Source organism: Nothoprocta perdicaria, unplaced genomic scaffold (genome assembly GCF_003342845.1).
Source record: "Nothoprocta perdicaria isolate Ctin4 unplaced genomic scaffold, notPer1 scaffold_3, whole genome shotgun sequence".
NCBI classification, from domain to species: domain Eukaryota; kingdom Metazoa; phylum Chordata; class Aves; order Tinamiformes; family Tinamidae; genus Nothoprocta; species Nothoprocta perdicaria.
The window spans coordinates 6,914,276-6,935,888 of record NW_020455532.1 but is presented as its reverse complement, the minus strand read 5'-3'; the positions used below and the strand labels follow the sequence as shown (position 1 = coordinate 6,935,888).

Genomic DNA, 21,613 nt, shown 5'->3' with positions numbered 1-21,613 from the left:
GCATGGTACTTGTGGCTGCTAACTCCATGTACCTTTACTATCTACTATCTAATGATACAGATGTGATCACATCCAGTTTTCCTCAATAGCCATGAGGGTTTGTTATTCTGTGCCACGTTCAGCCTGCAGCTASGAGCCCTGTGCGTGTTTGCCCTGGACTGCTGATCAGGGTGCTCTGGGGAAAGCAGGTGGGGCTGATTAGATTCTTATTAGAAATAAGAATTAGAAAACAGCCAGTCATCATTTGCTACCTCCTAATTTGAATTAGGCAGGAAGTTCATATTAATGAGAAAGAGTGTTTTTTTTTTCTTCTTCCCTGCAGCCAGGATGGGRAACACAGTGAGTGTCTCACAAGAAGTTGAAGAAGACACTACCTGCACAGTCAAGAGCTACCAGGTAAACCTGCCTGCTCTCGTCTCTCCTGACCACGCACAGCACTGCTAGTGGTTTTCAAAGCCCCTCATGTGCTTTGAAATTGCTGGACCCAGTGCTAAGCACCATATTGTTTGACATTTCAGGCCCTATCAGAATCTCCTGCCAATATGACAAATGGATCGGTGACAGTTGTTCAGGATGCTTCTCCTGCAATGAATGGTGAAGGTGCGTATCGGGATGCAGGGCACGTTCACAGTTCTGTGCCACCAGGCAGRCAGAAGGGGTGTTTGCTGAACTAGTGATAAATACTGATGTGTGGAATCACACTAGACAAGGAACTTACGTTTTAGCTGTTGCCTGTGRATCCCCAAATGTGGTTTTCAAACTTGAGAGCTGAAGGGACAGAAGATAGCAAACTGCAAAATAGAAAAGAATTCAAAAGCCCTCTGGCTGGAAGCTCTTTTTCATTTGTTGTAGGCACTTGACTCTACATATGGTGAAAAAAATTGATGCAGCCACTATCGTCCTTTCCAAAGGTGGATAATGTACTCCAGATTTATTCTGAAATTGTCTAATGAATCATTATGATGAGTAAAGATAGGCAGGGCAGAACAGTACAGAGCTTTGCAATAAAGAAGGGGCATTTGGGGATGGACAGAAGAGCCAGTACTGGGCTTGAGGAATGACCACAGCTGCCTTCYACGTAACATAGAGTTGATTAGCAATGAGCTCTGTGTGTTTAACTTCTGTAAGGAGCCTGAAAAAAGAGCGCCAAGGGATACTGGCAGCTGAAACAACAGGATTTTATTGATCTAGCCCTTCAGGTACATGACTTATGTATCTGAGAAGAGAGATTTTTTAAAAAAACACTATCTTAKGCTCATCTTCTAGAGGCAGTAGAGCTTCCCTAAAAGAGCAGAACGTCTCTCTGATCTGCAGTGAGATCTTCATACATGAAATCTAACTCAATGTCAGCTGCTTATATTTGAATTCCTGAGAATCTAGGGTATGGCACAATTTACAGAGCTAGATATGTGACTGCCAGGAATGGCAAGGCTGATAATAATATTAACTAAGGTTTAGTGTTATTTACCAGAAGTTATTCAAACTGTCATAAACAACTAATCTTATATGCCAGACCACCTATTTCCTATTCTTGCTATAGTTATTTAACTGTTGCTTGCTTGACTAGAGCTTGAGGGTGGAGGGTTTTTWTTCCCTTGTAAATAACAAGCTCAACTTGATATGCCTTTATTATATATAAACTGTGGGTGTTAGCCTGGAACCTGTAGCTGTTATCTGGCTTAGTYTGTCAAACCTTAGTTTGTCATAAAATGCTATTCTTTACAAGGATCAAAAAAAAGAAAAAAAAAAAAGACAGGTATGAGTTGCTTTAGTGGGGCAGGTATGAGTTGCTTTGGTGGGGTCATTAAGTACATCCCATTTCAAACCTATCATCTGGATGGTGTTAATGCCAAGAGAGAACCAGCTTTAAGCGATCACAGTGGTGGCTGGACCCTAGGGCTGCCTGCCAGCAGCTGAGCCCTCCTTTCAGTGATTATTCTTTGAAAATCTGGTGTGAACTACATGGCTTGCGCACTAAAATACTGGCTCCAACCTGTTTTGAAAAGTTGTCTCCACATATTCATGGGCAATTGCTCTCAGCCGCCCATCGCCCATCGCTGTCTCTCTCCCTGTTTTTCAGCACCTCATTAATTTCTCTTACACCTATTGTTAGTTTTGGAGCCCTATTGAGCACTGAACCGTGTGCTCAGGCAGCACTCACGTGTAGCAGCGTTGCTCAGATCCCATCTCTGCAGATCCAGCCAAGTTCATTTTATCAGTGTTTTCCTTGTATTGTATTTCTTTCTGTTTTCAGAACATAATAAAGGCCAACAATTCTCTCCAATCTCTGTAAGAAAAGAAAATATTATTCTATTATTCATTGTTAAAAGAAACCTCTTAGTCTGTTATATAGAACTGAAAAATCTAAGCTTACAAAAAATAATCAAAGAGTCGTATGGAGATATGCAGATGGTACAGATTACCATTCAGAATCCCCACTCCATGGCTAATTTCCTAAAGTCATCTACTTATRRTWRSWYMRKKRKTKSMWWWTWAAARRAAAAAAAAAATTCTTTCTGCTGGTGTAAAGCAACAYGGTTCTGTGGAGTGAATAAAAGCTTCAAGTTTTACACTACATAAAGACCAAGAAGATATGTGTACTGCTTATTTTTGATATATAAAAATTAAGTATAGGGCTTTGTTTTACTAAAAGGGATTTTTTATTTTATAAATTTATAAATTTAAATTTAATTGCTAAATCWATTTAAATACCAAGTTGAAAAAAGTGAAAAGTTGCTATTACGCATATTTTGATTTTATTATTTAAAAAGCAGTTAAAATCATTAATTATTAAGATGCTCCTGAAATCTCACTGATTTGTATGATTTAGTCTACATTTTTGTGATAGAGAAGTGCAACTTCAGTTTACAGATGACTATTCCCTCAGAAAGTGTGGTTGATAGTATTTCTAGAAAGAAATAAGGCATGAAATAACACCATGACCAATTTTATGTTTGTAAAGTGAGCATTTATGGATAAGGCATTAAAGTTCTTTGCTTCAAAAGCTGCAAGTGAAGCAAGAGGATTTCATTAATAATGTTGAATGTATATTTGTAATCTCTGTCCTGTTAGTTTGAGTTTCTCTGATTGCCAGTGACCTGCCCATGTGCTGTGGATTCAGCAGTACGATTGATGAATGAGTCTGTGAAACCTATATTTGCTAATATAACAGGAGGAAAAAAGAATCCAGAGAGTTAACTTAATATGACCAGAGGAAATAATGCTATTTGGAAGAGCCCCAACACCATCTGCTCCACATCTGGGTGAGCAGATTGGCGACTGGCTCCCTGCATTGGCTGCTTCAGCTCAAACAGGCTGACATGTGGACTTGGGGACTCTTYCCATTACTTGCCTTTCCTGCTCCTATTGATTATCAGGTTGTGGTAACATCCGTCTTTTCCTCCTCTAAGACTATTTCAGCAGTAGTGCTGCCCTAGTGTCCTGCCTGACATCTTCTTGTTTCATAAGAGAAAGGCTGGCAAATTAGGTCATGACTCTACCTGGTGCTTTGAATTGGCGTTTTTGAAACACAAGTAATAAAGTACTGAAGAACAGGAGAAGAGAAGGAGGCCAGAACTAACGCCAGTGTATCTCTGGGATTAGATTATCGGGGAACAGAAATGCATTAACAGGACAAGATTTGAAGAATGTCTTTGGGTGGTCATTATACGCAGATGCTTAAAACAGTGACCCAATGTATAATCTTTAAAGAAATATCATACAGGAAGAGAAGTTCAGTTACAATGCAATTCCTATTGCAGAGAATAAATCTGGTTGAGCAAATCCTGCTGCGAGCTAGTGTCTGAAAGAAATGGGTGTGCTGCAGTAACACTGTTGTGCATGTAGTGTGTGAAATGCAATGGATTTTTTTTAAGAACAGTTATTGCCATCCTTCCTTTCTCTTTCCCTATCTTAATTATTTTCTGTAAATGCTTTAGGTATGTATCAGTGCTATTTAATTTAGTGCAGCAGTACTGTTCTTAGTGCCTCAATGCACTCTCAATTCTATTTGCATGAAATTCTGCCAAGCGAGATTGCAAAAGAATATCAGTGCAGGTTTTGTTAGGAAAGGGGGAGATGCCCTTATTTTGGAGTGCTGTAATCATTCTGAAAACTCCAAGTCTCGTCTCAATCACSTTGTGAAGCATTTTGGCTTATCTCCCACACAGATACTATATGTATTTAGAGATTAGAATTTTATATCTATGTTAGTGTTATGACAACAACTCAGTTGGAAGTAGTGGAAGGAAAAAAAATACCCAGTAAGTATATGTAAAAATAGATCAGAAATGCTAAGTAGAAAAAAAAAGTCACTTTGGTATAACTAGGTATTCATATTTTTCTTTAAATGCAGTGTTCACTGCAGTAACTCGCTCAGAGGTATTTTAGATCCATCAAACTAGTCTACATTGATGGACTTTTTATTGTGCCAAATGCTGCCTGTAGCCCTTAATGGCTCCATCCTGGCCATTAAAGTCTCTTTTCTCTGTAATTATCGGTGAGCTGCTAGGAACTGGATACTGCTGCATTGCTATAATTACATTGCTAAACCAAATACCTGCTTGTAATTGGCTTGTATTCAAAATAGCCAGTTGCTAACCATATTTTTAGTTAACGTTCTGCTCAATTCATTTTCAAAAAGTATGGATTTTTCTGTTCTCAAAAGCAACCAGAAAGCAATTTCTCCTGGTGTTTACTGTATAGCAAGTTCATCACATGCTAGTGGTCTAGAGGAGAAGAGATGTCTGTGCTGAGGACCCTGCCAGTTCAAGCTGCTCCTTGTGCAATAACCAAGTGAACTGCCCCAGCGAAGGGCATAGGGTAGATGGCAAGGGAGAAAGAAGTTGCCAACGAAGACATCACAAGACCAAGCCTTACTTCAGATGTTCCTGATGTCTATGAATTCGCTATGAAGGTGCACTGAGGTCCTGAAATCAGACTAGCAAGCACAAGCTACACAAAAGAAGAATGTTTTAAGAATGTTAAGAATGTTTTAAGAATATTAAGGAGACAGTCTGGGAAAGATGACATCAAAAATCGGTATGCGGTACCTGGCTTACGCTGCTGCCTTTTTCTTCTAATTGACAGAAAAAATACGGGCCTAATCTAGAAAAAAATATGGGCCTAATCTAGCAAAGCCCAGAAAAATATATTTACCTTTAGTGTGTGTTTACCCAAGCAGGACTTTGTGCAGCTGCAGTCTTGCATTTGTTTAAATATCCTGCTGAAGAGCAGAAATCTGCATTGGGACTGTCTGGTGTTAGGAAGCTGATAGGATAATGTCTGCGAACGAGTGTGAAACGCAGTCTCACAGCAGTGCTGCCAATTAGGCGTTGATTTTTAGCTTCAGAGTAGTTCCTGATCTCATTCAAATGGAGCAGATTTGATCTACTTGAACAACTGGCCTAAGACGTAGGAGTTTTGTTTCTATTCCTGACTGCCTCTGGATTTCTAAATAATTTTGCAGGGAATTGTATGGGCTCTCTAAAAAATAACTTTCTTCCACTTTCAGCTGCCTGGCTTGTAGCTGTTTGGATATGAATAAACGCAACAAATGGCTCTGACAGAAACGGAACAGTGGAAGCTGTGTTTGGGCCACAAGGACTAGAGTGCTCTAAAATAAATGGAATTTGGAGAAGAGGAAGCCGCGGGGAGTTGGGTTTTCTGCCATAGCCAGGGTTCAAGGGCCAGTGAATTCACTTAGAGGTGAATTAAGCTTCAGTCAGCTGCTCTGGAAGAGAATCAGTTGGAAACAGACACTTGTGAAGGTCCTCTTAAGTTTTTGTGGACATCTTTGTGCATTTGCAAGCAATGGTAGCGACTCTTAATGAAAATGAAACAGATTTTGTGGAAACAAAAAAGGCTGAAATGAAATGTTTTGAGAGGTTGAATGATGTTGTCAAAACTGGAACATTTTCATCCAAACACTGCAATCTTAAAATCTGTTTTCTTCAGCTTTCTGTGAATATGGCATGAGTCAAACTCTTCTGCTCAGCCCACCACAATAATGTCTCCTCTCTAGTGGTAGGATCTGCTCTGCCTGGTGTCTAAGCAGACTTTCTCTGAAGCAGTTTGAACTGTTTTGACACAAGAGACATGCTGCAGAGCTCATGCCAGTGATATTTTCCAGGTCTTTCATTCCTTCCATGATAATTAGAGATAAAAGGATTTTGATAGGTTCATGAGCTTCTTTTTGGTTGGTTTTCTTAATGATGAGCTTATATACCTATTTTTATACTAAATACAGCTTTCTTGTGTTTCACTTTATCTGTGACATAAAACAGAAGTTCTGTATCTGTTACAATTATTTTCCAATGGATATTGTTTCTATATTTTTCTAGCTTGAGGAAACATTTGCTTTTTTTCTAGGATTGTCTTGCACGTCCCTGTTTGCTTTTCTAAAGGTTCCTTCCCAGGTTTCCAACTATAAAGTGATTGGTGCTTCAGTGCTTTTTCTCATAGCAATCCGGACATTTTAGATTCCTAAATACTTAGGAGTGGTGAACAAAAAATTATCTGCATCTCTTTGAGTTCCAGTATGTTCAAATAGGTGCACTTTGAATATTTCTGACAATGGGAATTCTTGCCACATGAGTCACTTTTTCACATGAATAGCAAAAGGGAATCCAGGGAAGAAAAACTGCCCCTTAACGTGCACAAAGAAACAAGTATCTATTTACCTGAACAGAACARGATGTACTCAGGCACTCTGCCCTCTTCATGTGCTTCCACATGCACAAAACACAGTAAAATGGCAAATTCCACAATAAAAATGTTAGAAGTGGAGAAGCTAAAAGGACCAGCTCTCCTGGCAGCTGGTAAAATGCCAGCCCCAGTTGTGCATCTTGCCGTGACAGTGCTCACTTTGTCAGCTGCAGCTCCTATTGCTGGCAAGTGCTCTGGGAAATTGGGTGGACACTCACGTCCACTCGATGGATGTTCTGGGAAGCTCCCAGCTTCTGCCAGGCTGCACGGACACAGCACATGGACGCTGAGTTAATGTCATCAGGAACGAGACGTGACATCCAGATGCCAGCACTGGTTTTGTTCTGGTTTTGTGCAGAGAAGTGACTTTGGTCCGTCAGCTCTATTACACGAGGATAATAATAAATGGATCAAGGGGATAATAATAAATGGATATGAACACACCGGTCATCACTTCTAATGCTGATACATGGACTAGCCTGAAAAATCCTAGGGGAAAAGTTAGTGAGTTGGTGTAATTTTGCTGCAAAATGTAGCTGGTAGGTTTGAAATCTGTGATCTAAAATCGGCATTTCTTATCTTAAGGGAATTTTTTTTAATGAACTTTGAATCTGTGTTATGAAAGGCATTTTAGTCACATTTTATTGGTATGTAAGGTTTCATCTCTGTTATACAGTGAAGTATGAAGGGCATAATATTGACTGAAGACAGTTACAATTATCTGAAGTAATTTCAGTTTCACACTGAATCTGACAATTTTTAAATTTTAATTTAACAAGTCGGTTTGAGATTGACAGTGCTGCATGGTTATAATTAGATCTAAATTTATGCTGTGGTGATGATTGACAGTGAAACCAGACGTACATTCCAGTAAAATGTAAGGAAGAAAAGCTGAAGCCAAGGGGAAGCTGTAAGGCCTACCTCTCTACAAGGCTTCTCTTGTTTACTGGGGGTTCAAACTACATAATATGTCTGTGATTCAGTTTCTCATTTGCAAAATATTTATAAGAGATTTCTTTCTTCTTCCCCTTGTTTGTCTTCCATACAGCATAGCCCTTCTCCTATCTTCCTATTGAAAACTAGGGAATTTCATCACACTTGTGATCAAAATGGCACTGAAATATACATCTTAAAATGATGGAATTTTTTCATCCCTKAAGTACGATAGTCATGTGTACACAATGGAAAATTACTTGTGAGAATATTTTGGGTGGAAAAATATTKTAAAATATTTTTTCAGAAATAAGTCAGAAATACAAGGATATAAAACACAGCTCAAGTTTGACTTAAGCTGTTCAAATGAGACTTGCACAAGACATAGACAAGAGAAGAAAGGTGCAAGGAGAAACAGTACTACAGCAAGGCTGCAACAAGGCAAGAAACAGTGTTGGAAAATGAACAGAATAAGTTATGGCTACAAAGCTCTTTGGGGAGTTTGGCAAGCCAGGAAACAAAATCATTCCTTTGCGTTCTCTATTCCCATTTAGCTTCCACAGAGGAAGGTGTTATATTAATACATAACTTTGTCTCAAGTATTATCAACAATTTTTGCATATTGCTCTTTAATTGAAGTCCAACATCCTTACATAAAACAGTCCACTTGACTAAAACGATGAAGGGTTCTGTGTTGATGGGCAGTGCTTTTTGTGTGCCTGCTCAACTAAGCAGTCAAACCTCAGCCACTGACACTGTAGCAGTGGTGCAGACAACATAAAATTTGCACTGACCTCAGTGAGAAAGAGGAGAGAGGAAAGAAATCAGACAGGCAAGTTCAATAGATGAGCTGCAGCTCAGTTTTTGCACAGCAAAACAACAGGATCTTTACAGAAGTTATACAGTGTGTGGTCTTCCCTGAGGCTCCACGTTTCAGAATTAGTTTATTAAAGAGCGGGGTCACCATGATTAATTGAACAACTAGTATAACTTCTTTGCTGTGGTGGATAATTACTGTTTTATGCTTCTGTTTGTAGTGGATGCAAAGGCAAGTGTTGCACGGGATAATGTGGCTGTTTCTTCCCCGAAGACAATGGAGATAAGCTCTGTTCCCGATGCAGGCGGAAAGAATCCGGGGAACGGYGCCAAGAAAGCCATGCCAGCTGCTAAATCCCGCTCTGTCTTTGCGTTTTCATGGCCTGTACCAGGGCGTACTGAAGATCAAGCTACAGATTCATCAGCTGGATCCGCTACACTTGATGTCAGCTCAGAGAGGCCCGAAGCGAACAAAGCGGCGAGTGAAAGCGTGGAGTTCCCCGCGGCAGCTGCGCCGGAGCGATGCTCCCATAAAAACCTGGCCCAGGCCCCTCCTGCCTCAGCACTCCATGAGGAAGAGCTAGCAGCACCGGGGACACCTGAGGGAGAGGATGCAGCCGTGTCGGAGCCAAAACAAGTAACCTTTTTTGACAGAATCTTCAAACTGGAGAAGAAAAAGGAAAGGAGTAAAACACAGATTGATACCCGAGAGGAAGGGCTGCCTTCCGACACTCCTGGCGGAAGCATCGCGGCAAAGGAGGCTGTTGGATTACAGAGCGCATCAAGAAGTGTCCCACAGGGGAAGGCAAGTGTTTGAACAGGAATATCCATTTCTTGCTTAATGAAGTCTCTTGGGAATATGGGAGGTGCCGGACACCTTCATGTCGGGATGCCTGTGTGGATGAATGAGTGATGCCCGCAGCGCACAGGCAGCAGCCCCCGACGGGCGGCTGCGCAGAGCGGTTTGGAGCAGAGGTTTGGGAGAAGCGTCTCTGGCGGAGGAGCCGCTTCTGATGGCTGCTTCTTCACTAAGCGCCAGCACCTGACCCAGAGCTTAAGTTCATTTGTGTTTCTACAGAAAGTTCAGCTGTGTTCGTGCTCCAGTAGTCTGGGTGACGAACAGCAGCTGGCTACAAATGAAAACAAAAATGCCAGGCAGGAAAATTCTTTCCTCTGCTTTAGGAACTTAAGAGTTTGATGCTGGATGATCTAAAATTCTTTGACATATTTTCTTTGTCGTGATAATAAAATACCTTTCATGATCAATAGCTGCTTGTTGCATAGCCTATGCATCAGAATCAAGAATAATATGCAGTGATGATTTTTGATACTCTTAGTCACTGCAAGTTTGTATTTTTTGTTTTCTTTTTGTCAGGGGAATAGTATAGTTCTTAGAGTTGATTTTACAGTAGGAGAAAGCAAAGTAAGAAAGTAGGTAAGTTGGCACGTTGATCATGGAGAGGAGTGGAAAACACTGGAGTTCAGTGGGCTCAACGGCACGTCATGAACTGTGCCGTTACTTGTGGATAGAGCCATTCTGCGGTTCAAACCTAACCATCATTTATGGTCATTTATGGTCACTTATGATCATTACTTTTGATGCTGTCTCATCTAATGCAGACGGCAATGGAGAAAAGTCAGGTATTACTTAATTTGTTATTTATTCAGGATCATGAGCATGACAAAATTGTCAGAAAGACAATATATCACATGATTAATATTTTAATAACTAGATTGCTGAAAAAGTCAGTCTCCTGGGCAAAGTGGCATAACTGTCATTAGTTCAGTGCAGCACAGCCAATTTACACCCCTTGATGATCTAGTTCAAACCCTGCCTAATCTGGGGAGCAGAGGGGGAACTAGCAGTGTGACCCTTGCACCAGAGCCCGTATGAAAGTGCCGTTAAGCACAACTGGTTCCTAGGAAGGCAGCGCAGCTTTTCCGGTACCGCTGCTGCACGAGCATCGCCAGTCCCACTAGTGTGGACCACAGCAGGGGCAAGGAGCATCTGAGCTGGCACCTGCTCAGGTTTTCTCTAATGGTGTCTCTGCTTTCTATTCCTCAAACAAGTCTTCTCTATCTTCTGTACAAATTGGAAGATTTCCATTCTCATCAGTCTGAATTCTCTGAAGTTTATTTTTAGGGTGTGAACACTTGCATTTGTGACTATTGCCTTCCAAAAGTGGTACCCCTCACTGGCATCTCAGCTGTACACTTGCACTTAAAGAACCTATAGTCTTAGCCCACTAGCATCTCAAGTCCTTCACTAGGTAGAGAGAGCTGTGTAAATAATTATCTACTTGGCACATAGTGCTGTCCTCTCTGTGGTCACTCAGGCTGAAGTTTTCTACAGAAACAAAACATGTGCAGGATTTTAAGTACACAGGAAAGATAAGTTTTGCCTGTGAGTCTCCCAAGCTGCTACTTTTGCAACTGAATGCAAAATGTGTCATTTATTTTATTTATTTTGTTGTGATCGCAAAGTACAGAATGTGAAAGCTGATGCACCAAGCACCTGTCAAAGGGGAGGGAGAGAATAAAGAAAATCCAGTCCCTCTTCCCAAGTTTAAACAAATTCTGGGGACATTTTTACTGCTCATTCAGTTTTTTTATTATTATTATTATGGCAGTGATGTCTGGTTTTCCTGTACATTCCAAATTCTGCTCCAGTCTTCATCTCATACCCATCCACATGTTAAACTTGACTAATAGGAATAACCTGGCAATCCCAGGCTTTCTCCAGGCCTCAGTTCTGCTTGGTCTGTGTGGGAGGATTTGCAGGATCCCGGCCCCTGCAACAGCCTTTGGATGCCTGGGGGCTGCTTGTGGACAAGTCTCCCATTCACCAAATACCCTGTGTAGTCCATGTGCTTCAAGAGGCACAGCTGAAAATGTTTGAGATCTCACAAAATCAAGGACTAAATTATTTGGTGTAAATGATAGTGGCAGGATTGGACCATGATGGGGCATGAAATTTTAAGCTTATCTTTAATTTCCTCGCCATACCTTTTGTCTTTTATGCCATAAATGTGTGTGTGTTGGCGGGGAGGAGACTGCTAAGACCTTTCCTGGCAAGAATATATTGACTAAGCACTTTTGATACGCTGCCAAGCTCGCTTTAACTCCATTTTTAAAACAAAGGCTTTGGCTCTGCCTTCCAGCACAGTTGCTCTCTGTTCCCTGTAAAGTTGCTAGTTCTCATGTGGGATGAGCGAATGACTAAATCTGATTTACCAAACAGCTTCTAATTTAATTGCTGTTACTGTAGTAACTGCAAACTTTTACCAAATAATAATCTCACTAAAAAATTCAGATATCGCTGCCAACAYTTTTTTTTTGTTGTTGGATTATGGTTTGCAATATTTGTAAGAGCTAAAGCAAAGTTTCCCTGAATTTTGTGCCAACACATAACAAACAGTGTCACTGGTAAGAGAGAGGCTCTGCAGTTGCAGCTTAGGAGCTGCACAAACATTCTGTGTTTGGTGAACCAGTCTTTATTTTCTGTGGTCTACAAAACTACATTCAGAACACAGCATAATTAAAACAAGGACAGAATTCATGAATTCATGAAGCATTTACTATTTAAGCCAAAGAAAAGATAAATTATATGCCTGAAATGTTTCTCTGAGCTGTGATTCATACAAACAAAAGTGCTGGCAAGAATATATTCTTTTGATAAAGTTCTCTAACGACTGAATTAAAATTACAGTATAAGTATTTAAGGTGTTTAATACCCCAAAAATTTGACTCTTGAAAGAAATGATTTGAACATTTACAGAGGATCTGTTAGCTTCCAATGCTGACTTTCTTCTGTTGTTTCTAGAGTTTTCTTTCATTATTATTTCTCTCTCGGGCTTTGCACGGCACATTGAGTGCGCTGCTGTAGAGGCTTCTGTGGTTACTTACTCTGGCTCTGAAAGTGGGGGACTGCAAGACACCACGTTCCCTCCTCCTCATTTACACACCAAGAGCCTGAGTCTGTTTTCCCTCTTACTGCAGGATTCCCACACGAGCCCCAAGTGGATCACAGCTTCTCCCAAGGGCCAACCCACTGAAGTTGCATCTCCATTGCCAGGAGATGCACGGGGAGCCTGGGCTCGGGACGCGTAGCGTGGGAGCCCCTTGGGCAGCGGGTGATTTGGGGGCCACGCTGGGTGCCCTGTGTCAAGGCTGAGGGCTGGTGTGAGGCCCTGGGCTCTGCACCCCTGGCTCCACTGCTCCCATCTGCTGCACAAAGCCTGGTTTGGGTGGGAGCTGCACTGGGACAGGTAATGCTGCAAATGCTGAGAACTGCTGCCTCTGCAGCTGCCCTGTGTGCGTGTGTGTGTGCATATATATATATATATATATATATATAAAAATATATATATATATTTTATATATATATATGTATATGTATATATATGCAAATGTATCTCATGAAAGGAAGAATTCAGGCTAAACGTCCATCCCACTGCTACTGAGTTTTACAGGTTCAGGACTTTATGACCAAAGTTAGTTTTGTTTAGCAACATATTATCTGCCTCGTGCTTCTCCACTCCCTTGCCTCTTGCTTTTGGTGCCCTTTTAATATCTGAAATAAAGGTAGCGTTTTTTGTGTGTGGGACCAGAGCTCTTGAGGTGGCATCCCCGGGAGAAGGGCGGCTGCAGCTGGCAGGGGCCGTCCATGTTCCGCACGGAACAGCCTGTTCCTGGAGTGGCTCTGGCCCCTAACTGGCAGCTGCACAAAGTGGCCTTCCAAGAACCAACTCAACAGCTTGTCGGGGCCTCTGAACTCCGGCGCTGCCTGTCTGCAGGGCGAGCGCGGAGAGTGGTGGGTAGAGCTAGACAAGAGTTCTGTTCTCCTGAGTAAAACATTGTGCTTTTCACTCCTTGAATGCTGCAGGGAGACTGGCCCTTCTGTGCTCATGTTTCCTGGTGCCCAACTAGCCCTTTGAAACTTTAACTGTGTTAATTCTACATGTTTAGTCTCTTCCCTCCCAGAGTTGCTTACAGAAATCTGTCCTAAGTAAATCCTACACAAATACTGATTTTTAAATCCCTCAGTAAAGGGAAAGGTTCTCCAGGGTACAACTTCAAAATTCCCTAATAAAAATGGCATTGAACAAGTATGTATAATTAGTGCTAAACATATATATATATACATATTTAGCATCATTTAGAAGTCTAGGTAGTCTTTTGAGAGGCAGCATTTTGAACCACTGACAAGCGGACAAGCTCAAACTCTGTTTCTCTGGTCCCTGTTTTTCCTGTTAACTAATCTGGGCATCCAGCTTCCTAATAACCAACTGCTTCTCTGGTGATTGAGTCTGAGGTGAGCAGATGCATGTACTGTATCTGCCTCCGTGCTTGGGGTGCCCATTTGCTGCCACGGTGCTGTTGTTAATGCCTGCTCATTCAGTAGTGTCTCAAATACCCTACCAAAATCAGCGCTGCCCCTGGGCTCCTGTTTGCTTCTCTGATACTAATTGATAGATTCAGCCCTCAGGAGTTCACAATAGGGCAGATAAACAAAAGGGAGGAGAAGGAGTGTTACTGATAACAAACTTGGAGACAGCCAGATTTAGTTTTCTTGGAAGGCTAAAAAGGGAAATACTAAAAGGAATTTGAAGATACATAAAAATGTTATTTTGCAGTTTGCATCAGCTTTACCTGTGCAGGCTGAAAAAGCAAGCGGCCAGGGTAGCTGATAAACTGAGTGTGAAGGAGACCAAGCTCTCTGAACGTGTGTCGACAACTGGGCCAAAAACCTCTTTAAAAAACAAACAAGATCTTCTGTAGGTGTCCAGATAGAAAATTAGTAACTTTTTTTTTTTTTTATCTACRTGAGTGCTTGAGCTCTGAAACACAGTTTGGAGTTTGGTAAATCTGATTACAACTCACTCTCTGGATCTGGCTCAAACAAATTACTCCTGTTTGAATTGTTGTTTTTAATTTGTATCATGTTTGTTTACTAGATAAAAATCATTTCTGGAATTGCAGAACACAATCTTTGCAGTACATTCAGACAGACATCAAAAGCCCAAATCAGGGTTTGGTCTATTCACAAATTCTGCCTTGCTCCTGAGAAAGTGGTGGCGTCAGGGATGCAGCTCTGCTGGTGGTGCTGATACTTGAGAGCTAGGAACAATGTTTCTCCAATAGCAAATGCTGAATATATTAGAAAAGAGGGGAAAGATGCATAAATGCTCAATTGTTCTAAACATGTAGGCTGCAGAAGTATGGTTGGAATTAGGGTTGTGACTGAGAGCGACATAATGCAAGTCACAAATGCTACTTTTGCATTCCAGTGGAAATTAAGGAGGCCAGAACTGAAGAAACTCTGCCCTCTTTTTTAGGAGATAGATGACTGCAACCAAAAAGACATCGGGCAGGACGCAGCAGGTGTCAACTGTGCCCCCACTGAGCAACCTGAAAGGGCAGAGGTAGAACAAGAGAACCCTCCAGCAGCTCCTGCAGTTGACAGTGAAAATTCTGTCATGAGTTTCCTTAAAACGCTGGTAAGTGTTTCGTTTTCATTTCTAGCTATGCTTTAAATTAATGTGACTTATAAAAATCCCATGTGGAGATACTTAACTAGATCTAACACGCTCACTGTCGCAGGCACCAAGGAGACATGTTATGAAGCCAAATGAATGGCTGAAGGAATGATCTGAGATTGAGAGATGTGCAGACATAGTTCAGTTGTAATAAATGATAGTTTATTTAGAAAACTTCCCCTGCTATTAGAGTCACTTCCAGGACTGGGGTATTTAGCTGGTCCAGCTCTTTCRCATGTCTCTACAGGCACATCCTCTGAATGCTGAAACCCTGAAAATCTCTGAAAGTTCATTTTATGCAGTTTTACTTTGTGATAGAAAATASGGCAAGTTTCAAGCTAATAGATGAGCTTTCAAACTCTTTTCTTCTGAAGGATTGAGTTGAGCATAACTGTTTACTTTCTCAAATATATTTAAGGTCTCCCCAGGCAAAGCTGACACCAAAAGAGATTCTGAAGACAAGGTAGGTGATTCCTTGTTCTCTATCACTGGTCATTAAGTGTGTTTTAACATAGGCTTTTTTCCAGCCTTCAGYTGAAGATCAGAATTGTATCATTTTCTGTAATGTGGATGAGGAACTGTTAAACACGTTTTCATTTACTGGTACTCTGTCTTTTTCCCCTCTCTTTTCCCACYGGTAAGGCAGTGCTAAAGCTTGAAGTAGTTTTAATGACAGAAATGTGCCAAAAAATAATTGTATTAATCTGCCTTCAGTGTTCTGATGCTTTCAGTGGCCTACCAGAGTTATCACTGACTGTATAAGTGGGAGCTTCCAGACTAAAAGCACTTTTATAAGTATTTCTTATGACTATAATAAGTATTTTTTCCAGCAATGCATGAGACAAAATTTAAACACATAAAGGATAAAACCCTCAAAAGGAAATAAYTTTTGATGCAATCATTAGGTAATAAAAATCACTACTGGCTTAAAAAWTTGGTTTTCTAGGCCAGTGGGCATTTTGCACTATTCAAATCTTACACAGCCTGGTACTAAAATGGCCGAGTCAAATTTTGCTTCCCTCATCTAGCTCAGTTCTGCAAATGGGCTGTTAGGGCTGAGGTTCTTGAAGATGGGCAGAAAAGGCGGTCATCAAATCTCCCTATTCTGGAGCTTTGGAGCTGTTGGAAGAGCTTTGGGGCAGGGCGGCTGTTGGGGCCATTTGCAGAGCTGACTTCAGGGCAGCCGGGTGGGTACTGCCAACAGCTGAGCTACCTGCTGGGCAGGCCCTCTCACTGGGAAACAAATATGCTGTTTGGGTTTGGTTGGCCGTCACACCTGGGAAGGCAAACACAGCCAGGTGACTTCAGCAGGATATGCAAACGCCTTCACTGGGGGGAACTGAGGTGTTTTTACAAAGAATATATTCATCTTTGCTGGTATTTTCCTGAATTCCTAAAAAAAAAAAAAAAAAAAAAAAAAAAAAAGCCATTTCCATTCTGTTCAGGAGGAAATATACTCAACGGGTTAGCTTTGAGTTCTTTTCTGTGCAATGCTGGACTATTTCCAGCTCCTATGTATTAGGAAAACGGTCGCCTTTTCCCTGAGAAGTTAGTTCCTTAAGAACGTGCCCACCTTGCAGCGTGTAGCCAGACCTTCCCCTCCACGCTGTCCCGGCAGCTCCTGGGTCCCGGGTCCCATAAGATGTGACRGTTTCAGCCGCCCTGGGGACCCGCAGGGCTGAGTGCTGGCCCWGTTGGCATCCGGGCTGCCTTCGCAGGGAGCAGCTGGCGCTGATCACACAAGGGGCGACGTGTGTGCAGTGTCTGCGCTGCCATGTGCTAAAGGAACAAACAAGTTTGCTCATCGCTGTGGGAGAGGGCAGCTCGGTGCCTCCCAGAGCACCAGGGCGCGCTGCCTCCTGGCAAAAGAGGTGGCTGGGATCCATAAAAACTCAGCATCAGGCTCAGCTTGTTCATTTCTGAAGCAAAACTTTATAAGATGCAACTCTGGTTTTCATTAGCCAGCTAAAGCACCTCCTGCTTTCAGTAATATGAATGCACCCCTAATATTATTGCCACTTCATCCATGTAAACAGGAAAGTTTAGCCTATATAATATATAGGTCATGCAAACTTTCTGGGAGCACCCTATGTTTGCAAAAACCCGTGAAGGATCGATTTATAAACTGCACTGCTTATTCATTTGTATTATATCTGTTCTGTACCCTGAAATGGACTTTTTTCTAGTAGACAACTTCATAATTGAATGGAAATCCTGGGATTGTGCGTTGTTCTCCCCCCACCTCTGCATCTTTTTCTTCTACCATTTATAGAGAATGGTAAAAATGGTGTGGGAGGAAGAGGAAAGGAAGAAGGAAAAATATCCATAATAGGAAAACTTAGCATCGATAAATTGGGAGGGCTGAGTATTTGAAAACAAATCTGAAGAAGGAAATTTTGAGGAAGCATTTCAGTTTTCCAAAAAAAATTTAAAATGAAAAGCTAAATGGAATATTCTAGCAAATGCTACTTGAGTTTTCCAAAGACTCAGAAGTGTTGTCTATTTGAACAGGACATCTTTACTTTCATCAGGGTAACTCAGTCAGCACTGAGCTGCATAGAGCCTACTACTGCTTTTAAAAATAGGTGATATTGCTTTTTTTCTTATACAATCATCAAAATCATTGTGTTGCTCTCTAATTTATATTGCTTTGTAATGGATTTTTCGGTGTGATAGCTAGGTGTTTAGAGATCCTGTTTCTAACTGCAGTAGGAGATGACTCCTGAAACCAATGCCTTTTGCAGACATTTATGATGGAGAGAACAGGAAACACGGTGCTTTCTATTTTAAGGGTGTTGATATCAGCCTATCATTACTGTTTCTGAAACTTTCATTTCTAGCATGTTTCATGAACACCAATGCAAATCTGTAATATTTTATGTAATGTGTATACAAGTATGTATAAATAATAAATGTATCATTAATATTAATATTGCCCCTTTCATAAATAATGCATTATAAAAAACACATTTTAAAGTCCCTGTAATACCACAGTACAAATGAGAGTAAAGATATTTTCGAGGATTTATATATCTACCTAATTTAAACCCATAAATAATCCCAAATCGAACTGGCTGCTATTTAAAACAAGACCAGCCTCAGCCTCAGCAAGACTGGGCTTTCATTTTAAAGAAGAAGCAGGGGACAAATTCTGATCTAATTTTGAATAAGCTGCATTACCCTAGTGAAACACAGGGCATTTGTCAAACTCGTATTTTAAATTTCATTTTGCTCATCCCAAAGRAAAGAATAAAAAAGCACTAAAACTGAGTAATAATTATGGGATGGAAAATATAAATTTCTTGTCCAGGGCAAAAAGGAAATATTTAGTTTTAATGCAACGTGCATGAGTATTGGAATGTGTTTTCCATGAACAAAAGGATGTGAACTTGGGAACAAGTACTCAAGTGTGAATGATGTTGTACAAAAGGGCTCGAAAGCGGAAAAAGGCCATGGTGGGCAAGCCRCTCCGAAGACACCTGCTGAATCCCAAACGCAAGGAGCCAAGAAAAAGAAGTCGGAGTCTCCCAAATTAGGACACAGTACATTTAGCAAACTCTTTAGGCATAAGGTCTGTATGAAATCCCAGCAAGAGCAGAATCCTGAGCAGTAACAGATGGCTCCTGTCACAGAATGAAGCGTATTTGAAATCAGAATGTGGCCAACTGTTCAGCACTTTGCAAACTAATGGCATGAGCATTTCTGTACACTGCRCTATAAAAACAGCATTTTTTAAATGGGAAATGTTTCTGTGTATCCGTCTGTGAACCCAGGATTCTGAAAAATTCCTCTGCACTTGTATTACATACCTCTTATGTTGCTACTACTAACTCTAACTAAACTTTAGAACTGGACACTTTAAACTAACTAGATACTTTAAAAAGAAAAAAGGAGGTCCTGACAAACAATGAATTATTCATTATATATATATTTACTTCAATTATGAGACAAGTTTGAGAGCTCAGTTTAACTGTGATTATGGGCATAAGACCCACATTGACTTAACATGCTGAGTCATGTGGTTAAAACTAGTGCTCTACTGAACTTGGACACTGAATGGAATAGAAGGCTGGAAATTTCCAATAGAAATATTGACTTTCCCCTGAAAACATAGTAAAGTAATAATTATTCAATTCTGAATTTAGTTTAGAAGGAACTTTTTCTTTCATGGATAATTCAGAAGTTGAGAAAAACACACCTTCACTTTTCATGCAAACATTAACTTAGGAAAAAAGTCACTAAACACTTTTCATGAACTTTGGATTCCAGGTTTTACATGAGCATCAGTAAAGGATAATTTAAGTAATGATGTTCTGTGGCTGGAGACAAAGAACAGCAGCTTTTTTTCCTAGCCTGAAGAATGTAGAAGCAGAACCCCTTACACTGGGGGAGGAAAGTAATTAATATTTATTGCTCATTCAAAACACCCACACAGAAATTTTGAGTAGGGGTCTTTATAAGCAGGGATTATACTAGCAAGACAGAGGGAAGCTAAGATGTCATCACAATGAAAGTTCTTTCCACTGTGGATCTTGGAAAGATCCACAAATCTTTCCAAGATTTGAGATAACAATGTCGTCCCATATCTCTTCTAAAAGAATAGGCTGATCATTTGAGGGACAAGCAGTTGGCAGAGAGGATTTTTCATCAGACTAATTGATAGAAGTTTACGTACTTTTCTTTGGGTCTAGAATGAAAGCAATTATCTTGAAGAAAAGCAAAAGCTCAGTGCTTTATAGCAAGATACTTTGTCATACAAAACGCTATTTTTGAACAGTGATCTTTGTTGCAGTTTTTAACATATTTACAGATACAAAATGCAGACGCCTCAGGTATATCAGGTGTGATACATAATAGTAAAGGAGATGAATTAAAATGCAGTTAGCAGTTTGCCTGTATAGCTGACTGAAAGCGGAGCTGCAAATTGGAGCATTGCTGTGCCAGGCAAGTGCTGAAGTTAGCTCTTCTACTAAGAAAAGGGTGTAGTTCTACCTGCCTTTGCTTCAAATGCCTCAAAATGCACCAACTAGAGGGTTAGGTAAAATCACTTGAATTGAAATTATCATTATTTTAATTAAATCTGTGTAGTCACATTCAATTTTAAGCACTTCACCATGTTTTTTCTCAGTATGTTAAACCTATTAGCTTAAAGAAAAACATCAGAAGCATTGTTTTTCAGCGTCCTGTGTTTTACATAAATACTAACTTTAAAACAACCATACTAAGACTCATAATACTGTTTTCAAGCAGCAACATAGATCCTTCTATAAATCCACAAAATCAGCCTGATGCAGTGGGATTTGGCCATTCAGCCTTGCAGAATGAGTTTGGATGGAATTTGGTTGTCGCATCTCTGTATTTTATTACTTTCATTTGTGTTTGTTGTCTCACACTGCAGGCTGGTTTTGCACTATAATTCTACTGACTTAACAAATTTTGATGGGAAAGAAAAGGGTTAATCAGTTATTTTCAGCTTATTACTGATGTCAGCTTGTGGCATTACATTGCTTTTTACCACTTGTTCTGGATTTTGTCCAGGAGGGCTAACCACAACGAAGTTCTTGGCTCCTGCAAAATAGCTCTCACCTATTCTTTCAAGAAGTCTCCAAGGAGTGTGGCAAGCTGCCTAAAAGCAGTGGTGCTCAAATTGCATTTACTTTGGTTTGTGGCTTGCTGCTCCTCTTTCTGTGTAACTCGGATACCTGCACTATAACCTTGGCTGTAAGTTAGAGTCAATATATACTGATCAATATCACTAGCTGGAAATGAGTTCAACCAACTAGACTTCTGATTTCCTATTTTTGATAAAATTAGAAGAAATACTTAAAGGTGAAGAAACATGCAAAAAAATCCTATCCACTGAGAAGCATACATTAAATTTTGGGGAACTGGATAAATGCTCCTCCACCCCATGGAGCTGCTCTTTGCAGAGCTGCACCTCCTGCTTCAGTGCTACAGACCCAATGCTGCTCTGGGTCTAGGCAATCTTGCATCTCCTGCAGCATCTCCACACAAYGTGGGGCTTCTGGACGACAGCACAAAACAAGCCTGTTGCCTTCTCCCCTTGTTACATTGCCAACTCAGAAGGCAACAGCCAATCTTCTACCCGTGCATTTATCTTAGTGTTTGAGTGCAGACAGTGTATCCAGCATTTGGCTGTAAGAAGTAATAAACACTCATGGATGTTTTTATTTTACTATATGCTTGTTTACAATATCCAAAAAAAATTAACTGCAGCTAAATGCAGAAACTGAGAAAAAAGCAGGCTGTAAGAGGGCCCAATATAGCCACAAATGCATCCTGAAAAACTGCTTGCATGGGGTCCTTAAAAATGAAAGGGTCTCTTTGAAGAGGTTAACAAAGAGTGGCTACTTTTGCTAACCTGCCCTGCAACAGTCATCTGCCCACACTTCATTTTCCAAAAGCAAAGCTACCTAATTTGATGGGACACTTCAGCATGTCCGGGACTGGAGTACAATTCTGTCAGTGGAAAAGACCTGGCTCATGCTTCTTTGTGTGCACTAAATGCTGCGTATGCAGATCCAGCTCTGAAAATTTCTGCCAATATCTTAAAATACTATGCAATGTCTTGCCTGTGGAAAATAGAAATATTTGTATGT

At 40.7% G+C, this 21,613-nt stretch overlaps 1 protein-coding gene across 1 annotated transcript in view; it reads left to right on the top strand.

Annotated features, from left to right (window-relative positions):
* The first annotated feature begins 327 nt into the window (after positions 1–327).
* Positions 328–21,613, top strand: part of BCAS1 (breast carcinoma amplified sequence 1) — a 45,066-nt gene continuing 23,780 nt past the window's right edge. Inside the window, exons 1-6 of the mRNA XM_026041891.1 lie at positions 328–396; positions 519–600; positions 8,676–9,259; positions 14,793–14,954; positions 15,412–15,456; positions 18,424–18,564. Of these exons, the coding sequence (XP_025897676.1) occupies positions 328–396; positions 519–600; positions 8,676–9,259; positions 14,793–14,954; positions 15,412–15,456; positions 18,424–18,564 (1,083 nt within the window). The remainder of the gene's footprint in view (positions 397–518; positions 601–8,675; positions 9,260–14,792; positions 14,955–15,411; positions 15,457–18,423; positions 18,565–21,613) is intronic.